The sequence below is a fragment of the Perissodus microlepis genome, chromosome 11 (assembly GCF_051167445.1).
Source record: "Perissodus microlepis isolate ML-2025 ecotype Zambia chromosome 11, ASM5116744v1, whole genome shotgun sequence".
Classification (NCBI taxonomy): Eukaryota; Metazoa; Chordata; class Actinopteri; order Cichliformes; family Cichlidae; genus Perissodus; species Perissodus microlepis.
In genome coordinates, this window is record NC_140471.1 from 28,615,048 (window position 1) to 28,630,396 (window position 15,349).

Sequence of the window (15,349 nt, forward strand, 5' to 3'; positions counted from 1 at the left end):
CATCTTGTAAACCTTCCCTTTGCCTTGTAACCTGACCCTGAACTCCACCCACTCCACCCCACCTTACCTTCACCCTCTCTTCTTCACCTCTCCTGTGCATTGTCAGTTACTTTGGATGGTTGACCCCAGATACTTAAAACTCATTCACCGTCATTACCTCGTATGTAACATGTTCAGCTTTCCACGTGTCTCCCTTGCCCACACACGTCTTGCTTCTGCTGACGTTTGTAGTTACTGCAGTTCTGTATATCACCCTTGCTCCTGAAAAACATCACCTCTGTACTTCTTCTCCATTCCTTAGACATGTGCTCACTTTCCAAGATTGTGTTAAAGAGTCTGGTTAAAAAGTCCACTGTCTTCTCTCCTAGATAGCTGTACATCGCCCCACATGTATCATTTGACCCATCTACCTTTCAACTCTTCACCCTCTTCAAAACTGTCCTCCATCCAGCCTCCTCTCTCTCATTGTCTAAATGTATCATTTAATCTTAATTTTTCTCTTTTAACTCCAGTGGAACCATATATATGAGTTCACTGATGACTTCTGATTCTGGATAATAAATCATTTTATAAGAGAAGATACATATACAAGATACATATGAAAATCAGTTTAGTGTCGAACTATTTCCAAGTACATCACTGTGTACACTCACCAGGCACTTTATTAGGTACACGTTGCTGGTACAAGGTACCAGAACTGTCTTTATTCTTTGTGCCATAGAATATTAACATCAGCTCATAATTCACCTTTCTTTCCCATTTCAAGCTCTCAGTGGGATCAAATGCATTATACAAATAATGCATTATTATGCACAATTCTGCACTTGGTTAAAACAGCTGAAATACAGAGAGAGTATCAAAACCTTGTTGTTCTGCTACACGCCACTCCCCGAACACATCTGACAAGAGCTGTGTGCGACATCCAGACACACTACCAGTCTGACATGACTCACTTGTTGGATTACTACTACTGATGCTTTAATGCTTGTAAACCCTTCATTTTAACTTTATTAATATTAATGTTATCATTGTATACTTTAAAATGATCTCAGGATTTGTGACCTCAAATTAGTTTTTTTTAAAACTTTTTTTCTTTCCAGAAAAGACACTGTATGCTGAACACTTCTGTTGGCTTTTAAGGTAAGACTGTTACCTTAATAAATGTACTAAATATTATACTGTTGAGGATAAAGAATAAGATCATGGATGATTTTTATATTGCTTCCTCTTTTTAGTTAATTATTACCTTTAAAAAAAGGGAAATTACCATATGCAAATAAAGAATAATTACATAAACAATGAAGCAAACAAAGTCTCACAGGCTTAAAACAATATTTTAGTTATTTTCAGCAAAACATCAACATTTTGTAGAATGGATATAGTGTGACTCTCAGCTTGTCCTAAAGACTAAATTGCATTTTCATGTTTGAATGTTAGCCATACAATAACATTTATAGCAAGCAATAAAAGTGTCCTGTTTCCAGTACCTCACTCGGATCATCAGACGAATATGACGGTTGCAATAAAGGTTTTCTTTATATGCAGTCTACTTCAAGGTATGTTATTTTAATTTCAGTCATGTTGCCAGGGACTTATCAGTCTTTCCTCACATGTAGATGCAAATGCAGAACCTTTACGTTGGCAGTAATTAGAATGTTTACTTTACCTTACCTAATGTCATATTTCTGCTGCTTCAACTCAGGTAGCTTTTGCCAAAACTGGGCAGTCTTCTTGCCTCAGACTGTAGAAGCACTGAGTGGATCCTGCGTGTTGATCCGCTGCAGATTCACCTTGCCCCCAGAATGGGAGGAATTCCTGGATGATTCATGTAAAGCTATCTGGAAGAAAGGCTGGAGTAGAACTCCGGTGTTTGATTCCAGCCTCACTGGTGCAAGTGGAAGCTTAAATATCCAGCAAGGAAACCTGACTGGGATCCTGCGTGACAAAGACTGCACCACCATCTTCAACAACATGCCACCACGCCATTATGACAACTATTACTTCAGACTGCAGTGTGACAATGATTTGAAGTTTAACTTTCCTTCAAGTGTCCTCATATCCACTCAAAGTTTGTCCCCTCCTCTTGCTATTCTACACATAAAGCCACATCTTTACTACATTTTAGTTCATTATGTCATTTTTGTATTGTTCTACTTTTCAGATTCACTGCCTAAACCTACCATAACTCCATCGAACCTGGAGGTAGAAGAAGGAACTGCAGTGACATTGACCTGCTCCGCTGTTTCTCACTGTCCCATTCTTCCTCCACTTCTGACATGGTCGCCCGCTTTAGGTGACACAGAGGAGGAAGTGGAAGCTAATCCTGCGACCTCTGTGATGAACTTCACTGCTTCTCACCTTCACAATGAACAAAAAGTTTCTTGCACTGCCGTCTATAACCGACAAGCTGGGAAAAGTGACCTTCTGTATGAAAAAACTCTGACGCTAAGTGTTATTTGTGAGTATATTTTATCACCTTTTCTTTTATTGTTTGCATTCATGCCATAACACGATTTTATTTATGGTCTGATATTATCTGATTTCGTCTTCTCCAGGATAATAAAAAACATATAAAAGAACATCTAATCTGATGGTTTAGGGTTTTTTTTTGTATAGATTCAAAAGTCACTCTGTTTCAATGAGCTTCAGTTTTGCCATTCAATCAAGTTGCAATCAAGCTCTACAGCTGGGATAGACCCTTGGTTACATTGTAAACATTTTGCTGATGTGAAAAGACAAATGTTTATCATTCCAGTTGTAGGCTTGACACTGGTTATGAGTGGCCCAAAAAAATCTGTCTGTGCAGATAGATTGTGTATTTACAATTTCATATTTCTCTTACAGATCCTCCAAATAACACATCAGTTAGTTACTCTGGTCCTGTAAAAGAAGGCAGCTCAGTGACCGTGACCTGCAACACTAATGCAAATCCAACCGTGGACAGCTACACCTGGTACAAAGTGAATGGAGATCAGGTGTCAGTGGTGGGATCAAAGAAGAGGTTTTCAGCCACAGTGTCAGAAGTTGACAGTCAGTTTTTTTGTGGAGTCAGTAACAGTTATGGAAGCCAGAATTCTTCTATCACTCAGATTGACGTACAGTGTAAGTGACACTGAAACAAAAAGACAGATTATAAATGTTGGATCACAGCATAGACTGAACCCACGCTTGTTTATTTTTTCAGTTTCCCCGAGGGAAACAACAGTAATCGTCGATCCCACTGGTCCAGTTCTGGAGGGCAGCTCTGTTTCTCTGATCTGTAAGAGCCGCTCTAACCCACCAGTGACCAACTACACCTGGTACAGAGATAATGAGATGGATAAGGAGCTCGGACCAGTCTTGGTCGTAGACGGTGCCGACACCAGCCACAGCGGTGATTACCACTGTACAGCCAAAAATGATCTGGGAGAGGAAACGTCAGCAGCAATTCAGCTGGACATTCAGTGTGAGTTAATTTAACACAGTAAAGACATTGATTTACACCGAAAACAAACAACAGAACTGTATGTCTCCAGTGTGCTCACGTCCTGAACATGGCTCTACTGTATATCCAGCTGTGCTCAACCCAACATGATCTGGGGCCAAGACTTGTTAACAGGGCAACACTAGTGTCTGAGCTATGGACAGTAACACATTGTCATATTGCGTGACAACCTCAAAACCTTCTGAGTCCATCATGACTGAGCTCCACTGTGTCCACATGTGTGCCAGTGTCTGAATGTATGTGTAGCTGTTTTGTTTAATTTGTGTCCTCATCAAGCTGTAAGAGCACAGAAAAGTATGATTAAAGCCCCCCCAAAGCAAAACACATTTAATTCTATCAAAAAGGAATAATATGAATAACAATGAAAAAGAAAAAAGTATTATTATATATCAATTAATAACTTTCTGTCCTAAAACTTGCACCAGAACATCCTAATTTATATATTTTCTGAAAGGCTGAATATGCATTCCCAAACAAGTAAAAAAAAGTCTTTGGATGCAATACTAACAAGGAACATTATTTTCTTTTCAGATCCTCCTAAAAATACTTCAGTGTCTGTTGATCCTTCTGGTCCTGTGCTGGATGGCAGCTCTGTGACTCTGACTTGCACAAGCATCGCCAATCCAGCAGCGGTGAACTTCACCTGGTTCCAGGTGGCAGGAAGGAAAAAGGAAGCGGTGGGCTTTGAGCAACACTTCACCTTCAATGTGACCAAACTCTCAGATGATCAATATCATTGTGAAGCTCTGAATGTCCATGGAGCTGAATGCTCAGAGCCTGTCAGCATTGATGTCACATGTAAGACTCTTATTCTTGTTTTCATTCCTTTGAAGCCTTTATGTTTCCCCAAGAAAACCGCCCATAAGCCTATTCTGTTAACCCATTACCTTCTTTGTCTCAGTTGCTCCAGAGATCCTATTTTCTTCCCGCTGTGTGAAGATTTTGTCCCAGATCCGATGTACCTGTAACACTCAGGGGAACCCGCTTCCCTCCCTGGTTTGGCAGCTGGCTGGCGAGCTTGTCAATCACTCTGCTGATATCCCAATTCGGGAAGTAAATCTGGGGAGCACGAGCGTGAGGAGCGTCATCACTCTGTACTACCTGGGCCAAGACATGCCTTCTCTGGTGTGTCTGAGCAGCAACTCCCTGGGGTCTGATAGTATAGCTTTCAATATATCCTCCAGTGAAACTCAGCTAGGTAAAGAAATCTGTAGGAAGCTTCATTTTATATTTGGCTTTTCTGTTGTGTCATTTGCATCGTTTAGTGATTGATATGACTGTTTTGTTTTTTTAAGTCCTCCATACTCTTTCTTTGCTGATTGGTTCTGGAGTGGGAGCACTGGGGATGTTGCTGTTTTTCATACCGCTACTGATATGCCTTTACAGGTGAGGAACACAGAACACTGGTACCAGATATTTTCAAAGTAGGTTACGATTATCATGTATAATCAAAAATGCATATAACAGACATATTTCAAGGTTCCTTTTGTAAGCTGACTAATTATAGAGTAACCACAGCTGCCACAAATCATTACTAACAAGGCAGCCTTCTGATGAAACTTTATCTGCCCACCTTGAAGTGGAAAACACACGTGTAATACATGAATTATGACAAAATCAAAACATTATCAGGGGGATAACGACTTTTAGAGTATTTAACTTTGTGGCAAGGAATTTTCAAGGAGAAAGTATTTTTCCTAAAGCATATTTCAATGTAAAATCTTTAATGTGAATTAAACCTTTCACCTTTCTGTGATGGTTGCAGGAAAAGGAAGGGCAATGTTTCACTTGACAAGGGACTTGTGGATATTTCAGACTGTTTAGTCACCAATGAGGTGAGTTTATGTTGATGCATATATATGAGTTAGATGAAGAAAAAAATCCCACTTGTGGTAGAATGAGTTTGCTTCCAGCTCTTCCTGCACTTGCCAATGTGTCAGTGTGATTTAAACACCAAAACATATTGTCTGTGAAGGTTCTCAGTCATCCAGGTCATCGTAGTCTAAAGACCAAGTCTAAAAAGCTTGGAAAGAGGAAGAAGCTTCTCGGCTGAGAGAAGAAACGTCTTCAAGAAACTTCCAGACGTCTTTCTTTCCAAGCTCTTTAGACTCCAAAACATATTCTGACTCTCTGAGCTAATGGTGTGTCCTGTTTGAATGATAAAATGAACGTTTTCTTGCATAGTAAATATGAATATATTATGCCAAAACACATGCTCTTAAAAAACACAGTTAAAGTGAACCTCATTATTGAAATAGAAAAAAACATCTTTTCTGTGTTACTGAAACACACTGTTGTGGTTTCTCTGTAGACTAACTCTTCAAAGGCAGATGTGATTTATGTCAATAAAGCCGTTCTTGAGGCAGAAGCAGCAGAATACAAGGATGACTCTCTCCATTATGCTGATGTGGACTTTGCTCAACTTCAGGCCAGGTCAGAGGGCAAGCTCGGGGAAGGTGAGATCAAAGGCCTGGTCCCTAAGACTGGTGTGGATTCTGAGATCCGTCGAGAAGCACCAATCAATGGAGGAGATGCAAAGTAGGAAGAAACACTTGCAGATGCTCATTTGGGAAGAGAGAAAGATGCTAAGGGACTTACATGAAGGGTTGATGAGAAAGTGGTCACTTAGCTTTAGAGGAATTGACAGCAGAAGCCCTGGAGTTTGGACATTCCCTCCGGCCCTGGTTTCGATCCTCGTCTGTAAATTCTTCTCCTGTCTTACTAGTAAAAATAGCATGACAGAAAAAAAAGACATATCTGTATGCTGAGGTTGAATCTTTAACTATATGCATATGACTAACCTTTGTCTAATTCTAAAAAAAAACCTTTGTGGAGTGTGTAAGAAGCAGGTACAACCTAAAACTTGTTAGGCACTTGTTTTTATTGACAACTTTGTAATGCATAATTATTATGTGATTAAAAGAGTAACTGGCCCTGCAGTCAAGTTTGCCATCAAACAACAGCTTGTGTCAAAGCAGGTTATGAAATGGAACTATGCATACAGTAAAGTACTTTAATTTCAAGACAGATATATACATTAAAAAACTCAGCAGGAGGATGGGAGCACAATTTTACAACAGCAGTCATTTCATTTTATCACTTATCCATATACACTTCCCCAACAGTCTTACATCTATGATAAAAAGATAGGTTTGTGTACTTGTGGGGACTTATTACTATACATAAAGGAAAGCTAAAATTATATCCCAGGAAGGAAAAAAGAAACAATGAAGTAATACAAGCCTTGTTCAGTATAGTTAGCCTGGCAAATATATTTCGGAACGTCCATGGCACAAACTGGCAGAGATGTCTGAATAGGATCAAAGCAATTTTAGTCAAATTTTGACCTGAGAGTACTGAGTTTCATCTTCGCTGCTGCTGCTGCTGCTGGAGTCTTTCTTTGCTCGCTGGTGGCCAGACTTTGGCTTAACGTTCACATGAGCATAGTTGACCTCCACCTCATCTTCACTGGTCTCTGTGTCTGAGTCAAAGTTATATGCATATGGAGGTTTGGGTGGAAGTTCTTCGCCGATGTTCTCATAGTCCTCCTGCACTTCTTGTTCTGTCTAGATGACAAAAAAGTGACAAAACGGTGTCATAATTTCTGACAGTGTCTGGATTTGATGTACAAAAATAACCCTTGTTGAAGATCATTTTCATTCTTTACTTTGCCTTAACTTAATTTCCCTTGCTACAATGATTTTTATTTGTATTTGTATATCATATACAATGAGTATATGATATACAAATACAATACAAATGCAATGAAATAAGCTAATAAACCGAATGAGATACAGGGGAAAAAAAGGCATTTTGAGCTTTCTTACCACTTTTGACTTCTTAGGCTTTGACACCACAGAGTACTCAGCATCCTCCTCTGGATCCCTGGGAAAAACATCATACAGTCATAAAAGAAGTCATGTAATAACATATCATTTAGGCTCCTTTTATATGCAAAACTGAATTCTCACTTTTTTCTATTCACAAAGAACACAGAAGCGTAGTTGAGAGAATCATTTCCCATGTTTCCACCATGTCCTTTGATTGGGTTTTGTGCAGAGGCAGCCTGAGCAAATGCAGAGAGACCGTGTCACTGAATGTAGAGTAGCAACTGAATCAGTTCATTCATGCCTTACATGAAGGATAATTAATAACTATACTGACAGATATATATTAACAGTAAGGGACAGCATAAGCATAAGGCTGGATTAGTGGAGATAAAACTTTACAAACTACTCTTGACTTTTATTATTTTCTACAGAGCCTCTAAAGTACGGAAGCACGTTTTTAGTGGTTAATAAAGGTCATTGCTGATAAAGGTCATTTTGTCTGAATGATTTTTATAAAACATTAGGATGTTTTTTCACTGGCATAATTAGAAGTTAATAACATTTTAAGAGTTAACAATATATGTTTAACTTAAATGTATATAATATATATATTTCATTTTTCCAGTTGTGCAGTGTTTTATAAGTCTATTTAATGAAAAGAGGCTGTGCAGTAAAACAGGAACGGGTAATCTTTGAAATATACCCAATTCTCAGTATACTTTCATTATACTTTAATACTGTCACTATTAAAGTTTCATTTATTTATTCATTTGTAAATGGATTTGTCTTTGTTGAGCTTGCACTGATATGATTGGATCACCTGTTTGCTTTTGGGCAGATTCACAGCAGAGTAAACAGTGTTCACGTTGGATGCAGTCCTGTGGAAAAATAATGATGTTAAAAATAAAAAATGCACAATCAGAATCAGAACCATTCAAAAGCTGAGCAGACTCTCAGTGTGCCATTCATAACTGAATGATGTTAAATGGGTTCTTTGACGAAAGAGTGAGCAGCAGCACCCAGCTCCCCTGCCAACAATGTGTCCCTTGTTCTGAGCTGGACAGTGCGAGCTGCTGCAGACTTACGTGCTGTCTGGATGACGCTGGGGTTGTTGGGCATTTGGTTGACATGGCTGGTTTAGCAAGAGGTCATCTCTGCTCCTGAACGGCTCTGCCAAACCACTCTGATTCCCGCTGCTCCTGCTGACTCCATTCCAGGAACCCTGATTCAGTTTACAGATGGAAATGCATCATTTTTGTTTCATTTCACTAACAATTCAAAAGATTTAACATATGAGTTAATACCAGAAAACTACTCCAGGACCACACATTTGTAGTTCTTTGTTGAATTAAATTGTTCCTTCTGCGTCTGTAAACAAAGGGGCAGAAGAGCAGTCATACAGGCCAATCACCCGAACACGTTTCTCCAATAGAAACTATTTGTTATTTACTTTGTATATTACCTGTACAAAAAGATGAGTATGCATACAATTAGAAAAATAAGACAAAGCGAGAAGACCTTCACAATCTTCATAACTGTGTCTGTGGTTAGAAGAGACAGAACATCAGTATATAGAGAGATTTGTGAACAGGTAGCACAGAAAAACAAAAAGCACCCAAAGAGCACAAACCTCCACCAAGACAGCTCAATGGGCAGTGTTACTTTTAAGGGCATACACATATTGTGTGTATGATTTTTTTTTCTTTGTTCTGTTTAAATGTACTTTTCAAATAAGAGTAACCTGACACATGTTTACTTTGAGTACACAGACATTAAGCAGGAGTGGGTGATGGATAATAGGCACTGATTTGTAAATACCTGGACATGAATAAGTTGAGCTTATTAAATAATGTAATATTGTTAAAACAAATGTGATGGCTTGTTAACATGACCCCACTCTACACCGCTACAAAGTTTTATATACGTATTAAAAAAAGGAAAAATATAATTTAAATGTATTATTATATAAAAACAATGCACAGTAGAGATAAAGGTCAATGCCTTTGGAATTCACTCACCGTCAAATAGCTTGATTGGCTCAGATGATCTTTCACCAATTGTGTTTTTTGCGACGCAGTAGTACTCCCCAGGCTGGTCTGATCTCACAAAAATATCCTTACCGTTTGCTACATTTTTGCTCTCTTTTTTGTTTATCCTCTGGTACCATGAATATTGCGTGACTTCAGGATAGCACTGACTGATGCACCTCAGTTTCACTCTTGTCACGTCATCATGCTGCTCTTCCTTTCCTTTTTCAATCTTTGTGAATTTTGGACCATCTAAACAGAGGAAAAAAGAAGAAATGGAAATGCAAGATAATGACTTCAAAAACAGACAGAATAGCTAAATATGAAAAGTTTTAAAATGACAATGTACAGTTGCTCTATTCAAAGCTGTTTCATGTAGAGTTAGAAATGTTCCTTTCTCATATCCCTTAGTTGCTGGTCCAAAGCGCACATGTGGCACAACCTGAATGACCTTTCTAAAGCATCTTACTTATGCCAGAATGAAAAACTAAAATCAGTAAAATCAACCACTTGTTAGAGTCCATGTCATATTTGAAGTTTAGATGAAACGAGTAAATAATTACAAAGCAAAGTATCAGACGTGTGGATACTCTGTTGTTGGTGAGAAACAATGACTGAAATATTCAAGTGTACTCACACTTAACTTTAACTTCAACTTGCACTGATTTTCCCATTCCAATTTCATTTTTGGCCGTACAGCGGTACTTCCCGCTGTCAGAGACACTGGCAGAATCCACAATGAACGGTGTCCCAGTGCTTATAGTGGTTTCCGTCGTCCCATCGATCATCTTCATCCAGGTGAATGAGCTTACTGATGGGTACGAGTTGGCACTGCAATCCAGTGTTAATGACTCATTCTCTTTTACAATAAGATCAGGATGACCTGTTATTTTCACCTCTCTGGGGCTATCTGCATTTAACGCAAATTATAAACAAAGAAATGAGATGATGTTTTTATTTGTTTGTTTTTAATCACAAGATCTTTCTGTAAAATCATAACCTTAATATTTAAATTATTTACTACTCAAATTCTATTATAGCTGAAATTCAGCAGTAAAATAATCTAATCTGCTAATAAAGAAAAACAACAGTAGTTAATATATTGCAACAATGCCTCATGTTTCTTGAACCTTGAACACTGTTTCCTGAGCTGATGATGTGTCTTTTGTAAAAAACAAAACAAAAAATAGGAGCTTGAAAGTATGGAACAGCTAAACTTTACTGCCTGAGAAATTGTACTAAAATCACATTTCAGTTTAAGATATTGTCCAGTTATTAGATGATTGAATATTATCAGAATATAATTGTGTTGGATGTAACATATATATGACAAAGACATGCATCACTCAATTGCTTACATTTCACCACCAGTTGCTTTTTTGAGCTCCACTGGTTTCCTTCGCTGTTTGAGGCCTTGCAGGTGTAAAAGCCTGCGTTTGTTGAAGTTGCCTCAAATTTGTAGGAGTTGTTTAAAGTTAAACTCCATTCTGGAGTCTGAGAATTTGATTTAGAATATCTTGTCAGGGTGAAAGTTGGCGGTGGGAAACTTTCAGCAGTGCAATTGACTTCGACAGGCTCGCCTTCAGTGACCAACTCAGTCATGTACAGATTGGTATGATTGGGAGGAACTGTGGAGAGGAAGCACCTGTGAGCATCATTTTTAACATGTTGAATGATATTACAAGATCAGTCCTTAAACAGAATGTCAGCTCTATTCTGAACCAGCATTCACTAAATGACGCAGTATGTTTTTATTTTCTTTGTATAAAAGTTGCAGTTTAAGTCAAATTTGAGCTTTTACTTGGGTTAAAATATCTAATTTGACACCGACTAGTTTGCTTGACAGTTAACATACTAATTAATTATCATTAGGCAAGTGCAGCTTCATCTAACGCTATGCTACAACAGTAATAATCACATTACTCTGAAAAAGCATGTATGCATTTTTTTCTCTGTGATGGTACTGATTGATAAAGTGAATCAGTCCTAAAACAAAGTGCAGAGAAACTTTAATATGTCAGCAGAGTACTTACACAATACTTCTATGCACACTGGCTTACTAGTGTTCCCTGTGTCAATGCTGTTGCTCGCGTTGCATATGTAACATCCTTCATCTGCTCTTTTTACTTTTTCTAAGTGAAGAGTTTCTATGAAAACCATGAGCATCTTCTTCTGGGAGAGGTCAGTCTGCTTATAATGGAACCAGGAATAGCTCGAAGGGGCTGGGTTTGCATCAGTTAAACAAGTGAATATGGCGGCTGTATTAATTTTCACACTTGTTTGATGGATAGAAATGTTAGTTTTCCTTGGTTTGTCTGGAAAACAGTAAATAACTTTCAGAATACTTTTGATACTGAAACAGTCAATACAGCATCAACACTAATTTATTTTTATTTTCTCTGTTATGTTCATAGACATATGGAACACAGAGGTGTAAAACTTACATTGAACCGTAAGTTGAAGAGTTTTTGATCCAGAGCCCACAGTGTTCTTGGCACTACATGTGTATTTACCTCTGTCTTCTGGCTGTATGTTTTCAACAACAGTTCTCTGTTTTGAATCAATATGTGTTTTGTCTTTCTGCCAAGTAAAAGAGCCTGGTGGTGGGTTGCTTCTCTTAACAGAACATGTAAAAGTGACTTTATCTCCTTGTATAATCGTTTTTGGACTTCTTTCAGGCTCCTGTGAAATCACTATGTCAACATCAGGGGCATCTATAACAGAAGATGTCAGTATTTGGTAAAGTTGATTCATTGTAATAATCAGCGCTGAAAATACTGGGCTGATAAATCAGAACTAAAAAATGCTAAAATACAGGATTCTCATAAAAAATAAAGGCTTATGCCAAATACAACGACAATATCTTAAACTGCACCAACATAAGTGTAAACCACTGAGATACAAAAACATTAAAAGGCCTTCAGGTATGATGACATTTGCTAAAAATTTGTAAGAATAGATCAACATAATTAATGTGAAACAATACTCACAAATAACCCCGACAGTCACCACTAATTTTTTACTCCCATGTTTGTTTACAGCTTGACAGGTATATGATCCACTCTGTGATGCATTAATTGATGAGATCATCCAATTGGCCTTTGAGTCAAGATCTCGACCATCTTTAGTCCATGTAAAAGTGGGCTCAGGTTGTCCTTTAGCAGAGCAAGTGAAACTGACAGACCCCCCTTCCTTTACAACGTTAGAGCTTATAGTTGTAGACATGTCTTTGGGAGCATCTGTTCAAAAGGCAAATCAATACAGATTAGCAAATAGTGTGCATACAGGTACACAGTGTGTTGATTGTTTACACAAATGAAATAGAATAGAACACGTATTGGATTTCAGATACATCCATATATTTACAAATGCAGCAAGGTGAAAATAGCTAATCACATTTATTACAACGCAGGTGTCACACTGTACCAATTCAGGTTTTCTAAAATGAGTTAGAAAAAACAGAAACACACTACTTTTCTATTTTTCATCTTGCAGCAGAACAAGATCATTTTCTGGTGGCAGATCTGTTTAAATCAATTTTTTCTTTATCACTTTCTTCTAATCTGACTCTGACACAGTAGTAACAGATGTTTCACAGATTCATTTTTATCAGAGAAATAATGGCAGCTAACAAAATGTTCAAATTTTTATTATTTAATAATCTAATTTTTGTAATAAAGTAATGTAATAATTTTACTCCCTTAGTCCTCAGACTCTTTAACATCATTCATATCTTTTACAAAAGTAGTAATTAGGTCCACACTTCAGTAGAAATGACATTAATAAACTTTCGGTTATGAACTTACATCCTACAGTGAGGCTGATATTCCGAATCAAACATGGATCTGTATTGTTCTCTGTTTGGCATGAAAACATCCTCCCATCATCCTCCCAAGTGACTTTAAAACTCAGTGTGGTCTTTTTAGGGTTCTCTGGTTTGCTTTGGGAAAGTGATGCCGAAGGACCTTCAATTTTTAGGCCTGAAGTACAGGAGCTTAATGTGGAGCATGTAAGTGTTACATTGCCATTTTCAGTCACGTTTTTTGGTTCCTCAAAAGTGAGCAGACATGGATTTTCTGCAAATGTAACGGTAGAGACAACAGGAATGTGATAAAATCTGAAAGTATAGCATACAAGCCCTACAAATATGTTTGTTTTAGGAACAAATAATATAAGGCTGCTCCCTGAAGATTTAAAAAACTGTTGCAGGATCATACATTGATGTTACTAGCTTAGTTAAAACTCATGAAGATTGGAATATCAGGTGTTAGCTAAATATGGCTAGTATGCATATAGCTGTATTGTTTATCTGTACTATGTTCCATTAAATGAAACCTAAGGGATCGCTTTACTTATATTTCCAAGGGGAATGCAAATAAGGTGCCGAAAATGGAGTTCTCATACAAGAAATCGTTCATTATTATCATCTTAATGAAATAAAATATGTGAAATAACTTTTTTCTGACCAAATTTTATGTATGAATTCTATGTTGCAATTTCTTCAGTTAAAAAAAGTCATTGTTTTATGTATCTATCAAATTATTTTAACCAATCAGATTTTTTCTGTAACCACAGCAGCTCAGTTCAGTGTTTTGTACTCTAAAATATAAAACATGAAAACAGTATATCTTTCAGCACTCTGATCTTTGCTCTTACCTGTGACTGTGAGATTCATAAATGGTTGTGTAGTCCAAATATCACTTGAAGATGTTCCTACATATCTAAAAGAATAGTTTCCAGTGTCAGTTTTATTCAGGTCGCGAATTAATATACTAAACAGTGAGGAAGGAAGATTTTTCCAACTTCTAGATGGAGAGCCGACATATTTCACCCTTTTTGCAAAGTGTGCATTGACAGGATGTTTTGACTCAGAAGAACTGAAAATAGTAGTGGCACTAAAACTACCATTTATCCAAAAGGCATCCTTCATCCAAAACCAGGACGCTGGACCATCACTGACAGATTTTAAGATTTGACATTTGATTTCAATGCAGGACCCCTCTGTAGCTGTCAAGTTAGAGTCTTGTAATTTGAAGGGATTTTTAGGATGAATTTCACAAGAAAACCCTATAGCGATGACAAAAACCAGTGAGAAAGTTCGTTAATAAATGTGACCCTAATCAGATGTTAAAAGGAAACAATGCACTTATTATGGAGTAATGAAACACCTACTTTGTATTAGAAACAGCAAAATCAACCACCAAAGGGTGTGACCTGTCATTATCACATAGAACTAAAGCTTGATTTCTGCAACAAAAAACAAAGAATATTTTTTATGGAACTGAGTCATACTGTAAGCTTTACAACTTATAACAAGGTAGCTTTTTGTTTTCAGTGCAAATACGTGACTGTCAGGATTTTCCTTCTTCCTGTTTGCTACAGCTTTCAGAAAGCTGTTGCTTCTTGAAACCTTATAGTTAATTAAATGGTTACACTTAGGTCATTTTTTCACACATCTACAGCAGTGCAATTTAAATTTTGATCTTTGGAGAAAAAAAATGTTTTTAACGTATCACTATAGTGCTGTTGGTTTATTGATAGAGTACTTTTGCGTCACTTATGCATTTAACAATTCATTACACACACATAAGAAGAAAGAAGAATGAAAGAATACATTGTTTTGTGGATATAAGGGTAATGTTTCCAAGGAGAACTGGAATCCAGATTAGAAATAATTCAACTCAAAACTTCAGGTTTTCTATAAAAAAAAAAGAAAAAAAAAAGACAATAACCATTGCAGCGGTGATGAATCAGTACAGACAGAGATTACATACTTACTGACAACTTGAAATAGGCAGTAAAAGGAACAAGGAAGAGGTTTTCAGACCAAAGCTTATTCTTACCTTAGAGGATCCAGTTAGGGTATGTAGAATGCATGACCCCTCCTAAAGTAGCAAAAAGGAAGTTTTCACAGTTGACTTAAAACCTTGAATATATTTGCATGCCCAGTCAAGCTAGAGGAGAATCTGAAGATGAAGTTTTCAACAAGCTTGTTACAGTACACATTC

The 15,349-nt window shown here is 37.4% G+C and overlaps 2 protein-coding genes across 5 annotated transcripts; one reads left to right on the forward strand and one right to left on the reverse strand.

Moving 5' to 3' along the window:
- The first annotated feature begins 915 nt into the window (after window positions 1–915).
- On the forward strand, window positions 916–6,375 carry LOC146378121 (B-cell receptor CD22-like). Of its 3 annotated transcripts, XM_084944741.1 has the most exons (12): window positions 916–987; window positions 1,101–1,140; window positions 1,485–1,556; window positions 1,703–2,068; window positions 2,162–2,458; window positions 2,845–3,102; window positions 3,185–3,445; window positions 4,016–4,282; window positions 4,386–4,682; window positions 4,780–4,870; window positions 5,250–5,319; window positions 5,796–6,375. In XM_084944741.1, exons 3-12 carry the CDS (start codon window positions 1,511–1,513, stop codon window positions 6,024–6,026), a joined length of 2,184 nt encoding a protein of 727 aa, XP_084800867.1. In that variant the 5' UTR covers window positions 916–987; window positions 1,101–1,140; window positions 1,485–1,510; the 3' UTR covers window positions 6,027–6,375. The 3 variants fall into 3 exon arrangements, with proteins under 3 accessions (XP_084800867.1, XP_084800866.1, XP_084800865.1); XM_084944740.1 differs by having other exon boundaries at window positions 955–1,140; window positions 1,485–2,068; XM_084944739.1 differs by lacking the exons at window positions 916–987; window positions 1,101–1,140 and having other exon boundaries at window positions 1,248–2,068.
- Window positions 6,376–6,819: 444 nt separating this feature from the next.
- LOC146378122 (B-cell receptor CD22) lies at window positions 6,820–15,042 on the reverse strand. Of its 2 annotated transcripts, XM_084944737.1 has the most exons (17): window positions 14,956–15,042; window positions 14,514–14,588; window positions 13,998–14,408; window positions 13,148–13,417; window positions 12,332–12,580; window positions 11,786–12,055; window positions 11,375–11,656; window positions 10,700–10,969; window positions 9,979–10,251; window positions 9,333–9,593; window positions 8,777–8,855; window positions 8,619–8,682; window positions 8,400–8,536; window positions 8,135–8,192; window positions 7,456–7,550; window positions 7,312–7,369; window positions 6,820–7,050 (listed from the first exon to the last, which is right to left on the reverse strand). In XM_084944737.1, exons 2-17 carry the CDS (start codon window positions 14,560–14,562, stop codon window positions 6,820–6,822), a joined length of 3,057 nt encoding a protein of 1,018 aa, XP_084800863.1. In that variant the 5' UTR covers window positions 14,563–14,588; window positions 14,956–15,042. The 2 variants fall into 2 exon arrangements, with proteins under 2 accessions (XP_084800863.1, XP_084800864.1); XM_084944738.1 differs by lacking the exons at window positions 14,514–14,588; window positions 14,956–15,042 and having other exon boundaries at window positions 13,998–14,062; window positions 14,247–14,361.
- Between the last annotated feature and the right edge of the window lie 307 nt (window positions 15,043–15,349).